Genomic DNA, 10,806 nt, shown 5'->3' with positions numbered 1-10,806 from the left:
GTAGGAAGGAACTACAAACGATAGGCAAAAATATCAAAGCCTATTTTAACTAATAGGTCGAACACCAATTAAAAACAACAAGGACAAACAACAAAAAACGATAAAAAGACGAACAGTTTATAAAACACAACACAGAATATTTTGGCCACAAAACCGTGAGTGAGCTCGGATGCTCATGGAAGATAATGATCTGATATAAGACAGAACTGTAAATCGCATTGAATGCTAAGAATCTAATCAGGATAAGAACAGTGATAAATGACGAAAGTGCATTCTGGTCTTTGGTAAGAGCTCTTGTTGTCCTCGTAGAGGTTAGGAGAGTAAACATTTTCACAGTGAGCAATGCTTTTTATAAAAGTTATGAACAAAAACATCCTTTACAACTATAGACTTTTCAGTTTTTTTCGCATTTCATGTCTGTCATTTTACACTTGGTCAAGTTGAAGGGTGTGAACAATTTTATGACCGTCGAATTTGATAATGCCTGATATAAACTGAAGTCTATTACCAATACTCTTTTGTTTGAAGTTAATTTCCCGATAAAACTTATGTTATAGAATTCCACGACGGGTGTCACATGGGAAACAAAATCTGCTTACCCTTTTGAAGCATCTGGGATCACCGTGGTGTTGAATAAGTATCGTGTTCCTTTTTCTTTAGTTGTTTATGATAAGTGTTGAATACTGTTGTTAGACTTTTTTTTTTTTGCCATGACTTTGTAAGTTCGTTTTCGATTACATATCTATTTAAGTTTCTTCTTCCTCTCCATAAAGAGATTCATGATTCCACATTACATACTCTATCTTTCAAAAGCTTGATATAAATCTTGCATGTACAAAAACATTGAATACATCTTGAAATACGAATCATTGTATTTATTTAAATCTACTATCAGCATTCGCACACTTTTAACGATTCACTAGTATAGAACAACGCAGTAGGACATTCACTTTTGATATGCGTTTTAAAGAAAAGTTTCTTTATCGCAGCTGCATATCACATTTTCAGTTAACGATTTGTCTGGAATACAACACCTTATCATTGAATACATATTTTCTTCGAGACAAAATGATAAAATCAATGTAATTACTATATGGTATAACTGCGTAACTCTTTATTATGAGCATGTCTCAAATTTAAAAACGAAATTGATAGATTTAGATTCTAATGCTTTAAAAACAAAATTGTTGTAAAGAAACTAATAGTTCCTCTGGACCCTGCTGGTCATAGACGTGCTTGCACATTGTTGTCATATTGTATTGGAAAATGTTTTTATCACTTTTAATCAAACTTTTATCCGTTTGGAATTTACGACAGTTGATGAAGTTACTAGTTATGCCTAAAGCATTTGGTATTAGATTACATGTATTAGCAAAAGTTGCTAGCACAATTTCACATAGCTTTTAAATTAAAGACAAAGTTCATTGCGTTTTACATTGGTTTTTAAAACTATAGAATATGAAATGATAATGGAAGTTTTAACGTCCTTAACTGGCGTTACAGCCCTCGTAAGTTCTCCCATTGCCCGGAAGCGATAGTTGAGCATAACATATTTTTTGTTGCAGACAGTGAGGAACAGGTGGAAGACGCAAATAGGAAATACAATTCCATGATAGCTCTATTAAATTGACTAATGTATATAAGAATATTTAAAATAAAAAAAAAGAAAGAATTGTGTTGTTATGAATAATGTCTAGTAGAGTATAGCGAGTAAAGAAGCGTCCTGGGAAGAACAATGCGAATGTTGTTTATACATATTTTAATAAAGCTCAAGTCTGATATGAAAAGTCGAAAACGATAACATTTCATAAGCAGACTTGTCCCCCTTTCTGGTCAATAGCTTGTCCACAGGTCTGGTGAGAAGCAGACCTGTCGACATGTCTGGTCAGAAGCAGACCTGTTCACAGGTCTGGTCAGGAGCAGACCTGTCCACAGGTCTGGTCTGGGACAGACCTGTCCTCAGGACTGGTCAAAAGCAGACTTGTCCACAGGTCTGGTCTGGAACAGACCCGTCAATAGGTCTGCAGCAGTCATAAAAAGCGGACCGTAGGTCTGGTCCACCGTAGACGAAGTTAACTTGCTGGTCTGCTTAAAAATTCTCAAGTTAACTTAAAGAGCAGTCAACAAATTAACGCTAAGTTAACTTTTGTCAAGGTTAGGACCGCACCCATCTGTAGTAAAAAAAATAAAGTTTCAAATAAACTCATAATTACCAGGATTGAATTTTATATTTTAGCCAGACGCGCGTTTCGTCTACAAAAGACTCATCAGTGACATTCGAATCAAAAATTGTTAAAAAGGCCAAATAAAGTACAAAGTTAAATAGCATTGAGGACCAAAACTTACTATAGGTTGCACTTTGTAAATACTGCTGTTTCTCAAACCACGCCTATTTTCGGGAGAACTTGAATATTCATAGAAAATTAATTTTGTTTACATACTGTTTCCCAGTTATGTTCTCTGTGTTGCATCTCACAGAGACATAACTTGGGAATATTACCAGTGAGTATGCATGTGTTTATTGTTTATATTGAAATATGTAGTACCCCTATAGTCCAGTAGGGGCAGTTAAGAAAATTAGTGTTAGTTTAAACTCTGGGAAGTACAGGGCATATAACTGAAGACAATATGCAACACAGCTCTATATTTTTACCTTTGAAAACAATTGTCGTGCATAAGAACTTTCGATTCTAGGATATGATTTTTTCAAAAATTCATTGTAAAAGTGTAACAGGTTTAGCTGTAAAATGAGTTCCTATAGGACATTGCATGGTCAATATTTACAGAAATGCAACCTATCAGTTTTACCAAACACAGCTAAGGTAATCTTTTCCTAAGATAGAAAAGCCAAAAGAGTTGTATTTAACTGAGCAATCATTCAATTAATTTCAAAGTTAAGTAAAGGATAAGTGTGTTGCTTGCATCAACTTTGAAAAACAACTGCAAAAGGGAAAAATATAATTTAGAATATGACATTAACCAATATTCTGAATTCCCTATTATATCATTATAAATGACAAATGAGTTTTTGGGATATTTCAACCAAGCAAAGACCATTTGATAACTCTGATATTATTAAGTATAATTAGACTGTGATCACACAATTTTAATTTTAAAAAACAAATTAAATTGTATCGCCTACAAGAGTTGCAAGTAGATTTTTACGGTTTGATTACATTATGTGTCTTTGATGAATTAAATTATCCATCTCAAACAACTATATATATTTGCATTATGTTTCTATATGAAACTAACTCCAAAGAAGCACATCAAAGAACATTTCAGATAAACTGTTGCATTTACAAATGAATTTCAAAGGACAAAACTACGGGAAAACGTTTAAACGCCCGATAACGAACAAAAACATTGCATTGTAGTTTGCATGATTATTTCATTAAAAGAAAAATTATGACTTCATCTTTTCATGACAACGAATTCTTTTTATACATCTTTTTGACACACAAATTGCATTCTATAAACTCAGAAATAAATCATGAAATCTGTTCACATCATTTTAGAGTAGAAACGATAAGAAATCATATTGCTATTTATGTCTGACGTGCCGTGACGATTTGGACACAGGATGTGTTTTGCAGTGTTGTGTTTATTTTTGCTTTCATGTGTATTTATATATTTACTCTATCCAGAAAATGTATGCTAGTACGTCATTATAGTTTAAAATACTGTATGCACTGTGATCTAGAAAACAATAATTTGTGTTGGCGTTGTTTTTAGATTAACAATAAAGTACAGTAATGTGTGTGTGTTGTTTGGTGTTTTTTGTTGTTGTTTGTTGTGCTTCTTTTTCAGTGTTATTTGTATGTTTATTTGAATTTTTTTTGTTGTTGTGTATTTTGTGATTTATTTTTACATAGCTTAGTACTTGCTAGCTTTACTAACTACTTCTGTCTGGTTTGCTTACCCAATATGACTGACATTCAAATAGCTGTACTGCAAATAAATGATTTCTCTTGTTGAAACAGATAACACCCACATTAACTTTGGTCTGTGCTAAGTTTCGAATATGACAATACTTTTCAAATATTTCCTTTGGTTTATATATTCTTACATTTGATTCAAGTCAACGGTAACGAATTGAAAACTGTGCTTCAAAAAAAAAATCCGTAAACCAAGGAAATAATAAGTTTTCCATGACATTCTGGTTTTGGAGGTTAAAAGTAGGATATTTTCGCTAATATAAACAAATACGTTTGTTCAGCCATAACTTTTAATAACAACTCCAAGAGCCCACGGCGACATCACTGAAGTCGCCAACGTCGCCAATGGTAATGTACAAACTTAGGAACGTCGTAATCCCTCGGTAATCTCGACATACTGGGGGCCGCAAAAAGTGCAAATTATCTTAAATTTCACATTAACTGTCCATAATTGTAAATAAATCAAATTAAAAAAGTCTCTATCTCCATGAATGAACTAAATTGAATTAACTAAGTTCTTGTTCACATAAATGAAAAATTGAATTAACTTCGAAAGTCCTTTTTAAAATTGTTAAAGTTCTAGTCTTCTTCATCATTTTCGTCTATGATTGGTAATTCGTACGCTTCCGTATCTTCTTCCGGACCTTGGCACTTGCTAATCGTCTAGATTGAGTACTTCTGTGTGTTGTGTTTAGAGAGGTTTTTATATCGTGTTCCTCTGGTTTGTGCGAAACAAGAATGCTTAATATGTTGGTACATATAAATGCGTGTTCGCTTTTGTCCCTTATTGAACCGGAAAGTAAGAAACCTAACTTTGACTTTACGGCTGTTGGATCATTTCCTCTTACGACTTCATTCTCGACTAAGTCCCAGTAGTAGTCTGCTCCGATTAATAACGATATTTCGAAAGACTCTTCCTGTGTTACTGGATGTGCTAACTTAAGTCCCCGTAAATAATTCAGTCCTCTGTTGATGTGGCGAATATTGTTCTGCAAAGGTACGGCAATCATTGGTACAATTAGAACGTGTATCGGTATTTTCTGTCCTGCATTTGATTCTACGAATACTGTTGATTTATCTAAATGTCGTACGTTTTTGTTTCTATCTCCAAATGACGATAATTGTAGAATTTCAATTCCCTCTGTATGTAAATTAAGTTTTCTTGCTAAATCTTCGGTCACAAATGATCGCTGTGATCCCTCGTCAAAATTTATATGGGTATCTATACATAAGTTGTCTGACCATACTGGTGCGACGGCAGTTTTCAAAAGTACATGCATGCGTACGTCATTTGACGAGGAGTGTAAAATTGTAGTGTCCTCTTCTTTCTGATTTGTATCATTTACAATATTTACTGATGTCTGATTCAAATTTGGTGAGTTCTGTAAATGTCCATTGCTAATAGGAAAATTTGTATTCTGTGGGCTGTCATTTGCATTTTGCTGGATATGTCTGCTGGTGTCATTATCATGGACAATGTTGCTGTTAAATGGGTTATCGGTACACAGACTTGTGTGATGTCTTTTATTGCAAATGCGGCAAGACTGATTTGAATAACATTCGTGTAAACGGTGTGTACCTAGACAGTTGAAACATAATTGTTCGCGTTTTACAATATCCATGCGTGTTTCTAAATCAGATACATTCGTGCAATGCGCTGGTGCGTGTAAATCGTGACAGAATACAAAAGGTTTATATTGCAAATTCTGGTGTGTATGTCTCCTATCTAGAGTTTGGTTTGGTGGTTTTATCCATTTTGTCCCAGTAAAGAAAGACGATGCACTTGGCAAATTGTTAGAAGTTTCAGTGTCTTGTCCCACGTCAATTATGTTTATTTCATTGCAAATACTTTTCCGGAGGTCTCGTAATAACCAGTTTTCTGTTCCATGTTCACGGGCAAGGTTTTTTTTTATTTCTCCCGGTAACTTACTCAAAATGATTGGCACAAGTAATGTTCCATAATAATCTTGTGATTGTCCTAAATATTCTAGCCCTCTTACGTAAGTTTCCATTTGATCAAAAAAGTGTCTCAAACTGACAAGATTGTTTCTTGGCGGTGTAATTTCTAGTAAAGCTCGCATGTACGCTTGTGTAATTTTGTGTGTTTGCCCGAATCTCTCCTTCAACAAAATAATGGCGTCTGCGTAGTTTGCATTAGTAAGCGCAAAACCTGCTATGGTGCGTAATGCTTCATTCTGTAATTGTGCTTTGAGGTAATTAAATTTCTGGACATCGGTCAATGAAGGGCTTAAATGTATAGCGCATTCATACGAATCCCAGAAAGTTTGCCACTCTAATATGTTCCCTGTGAATATCGGAAGTGTGAGTTTGGGTAAGTAATGATTCTGACTGCTTGTGGATGTATACGGATTTATATTAGTACTCACTGTGTTACTAGCTTGAGCGAACGGATTTTGGAACGGCTGCGTGCATGAATTTTCTGTGAGGTTTGCTGTGACGAACGGTTGATGTTCAACATTTAGTATTTGTGATGAAGTTTCGCTCTGACGTGACTGTGATGTGGTATGCGTATCTTGAATAAAATTTCGTATGTGTCTGATTTTTGTTTCTAAATTTATAAAATACTCATCTGAGTCTAGGATTTCATCTTCTATATCTTCTGCTTCCGTTAGGTTAAGTATCTGTTCGTTCAAGTTGTTCAATAACTTTTGCTTCTGGATAAGGTTGTCAAATGTTGCAGTTAATTCTTCTGGATCAAAATCTATATCATGCTTCGCTGCATCTATCTTTCGAATGAGTTTGGTAACAGCACTTCTGTTCCCGGATCGTATCGACTTGAGCATCTTTAAATCCATTGGTCACGGTACCATAAATGTGGAGGTTAAAAGTAGGATATTTTCGCTAATATAAACAAATACGTCTGTTCAGCCATAACTTTTAATAACAACCCCAAGACGTCACTGAAGTCGCCATCGTCGCCAATGGTAATGTACAAACTTAGGAACGTCGTAATCCCGCGGTAATCTCGACACTGGTATCGGGACGAACGATTCAACTTTAAACAAACTGTGAAATTATCAACAACTGTATGGGTGATATAGTTATCAATATAGTTGAGATCAGTTATGACTTTCTTCAGAACTAAGTTAAATACTGGTTCATCCTATATCTATTCGAACGTAGAACTATTCTTATTAGTTTGGAGTAGTAGTATCAGGATCATCTCGAAGGTAGAACTTTATCATATGCTAAAGGTATGGAATACTAACGATTGGCGGAAATAACAATGATAGTCCGTCTGAAAGTGACGATAAATGACCAAACTGTGTTAAGAGATAGCCATATCTCTTTCACGTAAACGACACCCTGGTAGATTTCGAAAAAGAGAAAACCGCTACAAGGCAGCACTCGCAACCGCAATCTGCTTACCTTTTTGCAGCATATGAGATCATCCCTGGTTTTAAGTGAGTGTCGTGTTCATATTACTTTAATTTCTGTGTAAGGTGTTTTAGGCTGTTGTTTTTTTCTGGTTTTGGTTCGTCAATTTTGATCTATCTTATTAAAGCTCGGTATGAGTCTAGCATGTACAAAACATTGCAGAAATCTTGAAATACGAAGCATTGTATTACTTTAAATCCAATGTCAGCATTCACACTCTTTTAACGATTTATTAGTATAGTCTGAAAAAGAAAAACCCCGTAGGAAATTTACTTTTAATACGCTTTTTAAAAGAATAGATTCTTTAACGCAGCTGCATATTACATGTTAAGTTATTGATTTGTCTTGAAAACAGCACCATATCATATATTGAATATGTTCTTAGAATTATCATGATAACATCTTATGTAATAGCACTATGGTAAAACTGTGTATTTCTTTATTGTGAGCATCTCTAAAATTTAATAAAAGAGCTTGGTAGTCTTTAATTCCAGTACATTCTTGGCAGAACACACGAACTATTCTTGTTAAGTACAGCTATTTGTAAGAACCAGGCAGATCTAAAAGAAAAAGTGATTCATCCAATGCAATATACCAATTCTCAGTTTATTTAGTATAAATATCGTCACTATAGTATAAAAAGATATGAATATACAAAAAATGGTCACCAACAAATAGTGATACAAATAAAATTAATAATATTAAATCACCACTAATTCCAATCATTCCGTAAATAGCACAGTATTCAAAGATGTTTAATTTTATGAACAAGTAAGAAACACGTATAACTTTACATCAAATTGAAGTTTTATAACTCCTCTGTTTAACATGTAAAAATAAAATTGGGTTTTAATACTAAAGGGTAGAAAACTGAATTTAAAAATCTGTTAGTTTGCCTGAAATATTTCCCTTTTCCCGTATTATTATGGATCTTTCTATCTTGAAAACCATAAAAGGTGTATTGTTTATATTCCATATCAATAACTATGGCAGCAGACGTTGAGATGAAATGAGTTGTTCATGCTTAAGTAAAGTTATAAAATGTGCCATTTCTAACTTCTCTCCCTCTGAAACTGCTGTAATTTTGATCAAGGAATGTACAAAGGACTTACGAAATCAAATAATTTCCTACAAACTTGGAAAATGTACACAACACCTTAGCGTTCAATAATTTCTTTTCTTTGATTTATAAATATAAAATATAATGTAATAACAACACGGTAAAACTTTGTATTTCTTTATTGTGAGCATGTCTAAAGAAAAAAAAGGTAGTTTATAATTCAAGTACATTAAAGAGGCACTAGCTGTCAAATTCATGGTCACCGATTTGACTCAAATTCTCATATTTGATTTATAACAATGTAAAACATTTATCCAAACTATCAAAAGTCTAAAAAACAGTTTACAGAGCATTGGATATATAATATATAAGTTCGTTTCGTGTGTATTTTAGTCTAGACGCCATCTAATTAACTATCGATTTGACCCCAGATGCCACTATAAGCGATGTAAACATAAATAAAGATATGAATAGATTAAATCAACACGTGCAATTGGATTTTTATAGGTCTGTTTGATTTTATTTTATAGATTAAAAATAGATGTTTCTCATTGTTTTTACCCGTATAAGAATGATTTTATGTGCATCGAATTAGTAATCAAATGATTTACCGTAGTTTCACTTTCATTGTTGATAGTCTTTTTCTTTAAATAACCAGTACACGTACAATGCATGCTTTGTCAGTCTCTAGCTAGGGGTTAAATTTAAGTTCACATGCATACGGATTAAATGAGGTCGACTCATTCACTTGCAAGTGAAGAACTAATTATCAATGTTTATTCGCGTAATTTGACAACATGAAACCTTTTTGGCTGCAAAAAGCGAATTGCTATTTCACTATTTCACTTTCATTATTGATTGAACAGAAAAAAATCAAACTTTAGATATCTATATATCTCGTAGCTAGTGCCCCTTTAAAAACGCACTATATTTGTATAAAAAAAAGGTTCATTGGATCCTACTTGTCCTAGACGTTCTTAAACATTGTTGTAATATTGTATCGGGAAATGTGTTTTTTACTTGTAATCAAACTTTTATACAGTTGGAGTTTACGCTTGTTAATGAAATAACTAGTTATGCTTAAAGCATTTTGGTATAAGGTTAGCAGCAAAAATTACTAGCATATTCCACATAGTTTGCAAATTAAAGACAAAGCTACGTTTGTTTTACATTGGTTTTAAAAATTCAGAAAAGGAACTGACGAGGGAAGTTTTCATCATTTTTAACTGGCGATACAGCCCTCTCATGGTCGATTCGCCACCGGACCCATTGTTGAGCATTTAATGTTTTATGTTGCAGGTGGCCAGGAACAGCTTAAAGGCGCCATACAAAAATGCGAACGTAAATGAAAATGTCAAGATTGTTCCGAGAAGAATTTTTAAATCAGTTTTAATTCAAAGTGTATCCGAAAAGTCAATGATATATTGATAATAAAATGCTAAAGGAATGTGAATTTCCTTATATAAATGGATACAAAACTATAATAAATGATAGGTAACATTTGAATGTTACACACACCGTTAAGTGTAACATAAATAAAAAAAGTTAATATGTTTTGCGAGTCATTCATGTTCTTGAAAAACAAACAATAAAAAATATATATGAACATTGTGTTTTAGTCAAATTACCATGTACAGTGTATGATAATTTTGGGTCAATAAATAAGTATAATGTTGTACATATTGACATATTTCTTTTATTTACGGAATTTTTGATAGACACGAAAGGTCATGAAGTAAAAGTGGATAGATTTATATTGAAAACAGTTATTTTGTGTCTTGTTTTCTCAAAATACTAAGTTTTAACATAATTGATTTGATGCTCAAACAGATGTTTGTCACAGTATATTGTTTAGTTTTTTCTATCCTTAGGTTTTCTGAATTTACATTCATTTAAGTTCTTTTACTTTGTATTCAATTGGCTTTCCAATTTGAGCAAAGTACCATGATTTAGACGAAACGTGATTACCATTTTATACATTTGGTTTATTTGTTTAGTTTTTACAACCATGGGTCTAATGCCAATTTGGTGGAAGTTTCGTTTTTGTAACTATCACCCGCCCAGCAGGAATATTTTTGCTGGCGTGAAACATCATTGTTACGTTCATTTTCTTGAAAAGGTTCATCAGTCGCGTTTGAATAGGAAAATAAATAAATGGTTAAGTAACGTACAAAATGTAAGAGCATTGTGGACCCAAAATGCAGGAAACATTTGCCAAATACAGCTCAGGTAATCTTTTTCTTAGGTAGAAAGTCCTTTCTATTTCCGGATTTTTTTTACCAGACTTGAGTTCTTCTTAAATTTGAAATTTATCGATGATAATACATAGATGTAGGAAGATGTGGTGTCAGTGCCAATGAGACAACTCGCCATCCGATAACAATTTAAAAAAAAGTAAACCATTATAGG

At 33.3% G+C, this 10,806-nt stretch overlaps 1 protein-coding gene across 1 annotated transcript; it reads right to left on the bottom strand.

Moving 5' to 3' along the window:
• Positions 1 to 4,540: 4,540 nt before the first annotated feature.
• Positions 4,541 to 6,742, bottom strand: LOC139482923 (uncharacterized). The gene has a single exon (XM_071266950.1). It carries the CDS (start codon positions 6,740 to 6,742, stop codon positions 4,541 to 4,543), a length of 2,202 nt encoding a protein of 733 aa, XP_071123051.1.
• Positions 6,743 to 10,806: the final 4,064 nt, after the last annotated feature.

The sequence above is a fragment of the Mytilus edulis genome, chromosome 7, assembly GCF_963676685.1.
Source record: "Mytilus edulis chromosome 7, xbMytEdul2.2, whole genome shotgun sequence".
Lineage (NCBI taxonomy): Eukaryota > Metazoa > Mollusca > Bivalvia > Mytilida > Mytilidae > Mytilus > Mytilus edulis.
This window is presented reverse-complemented; position numbering and strand designations above follow the sequence as displayed.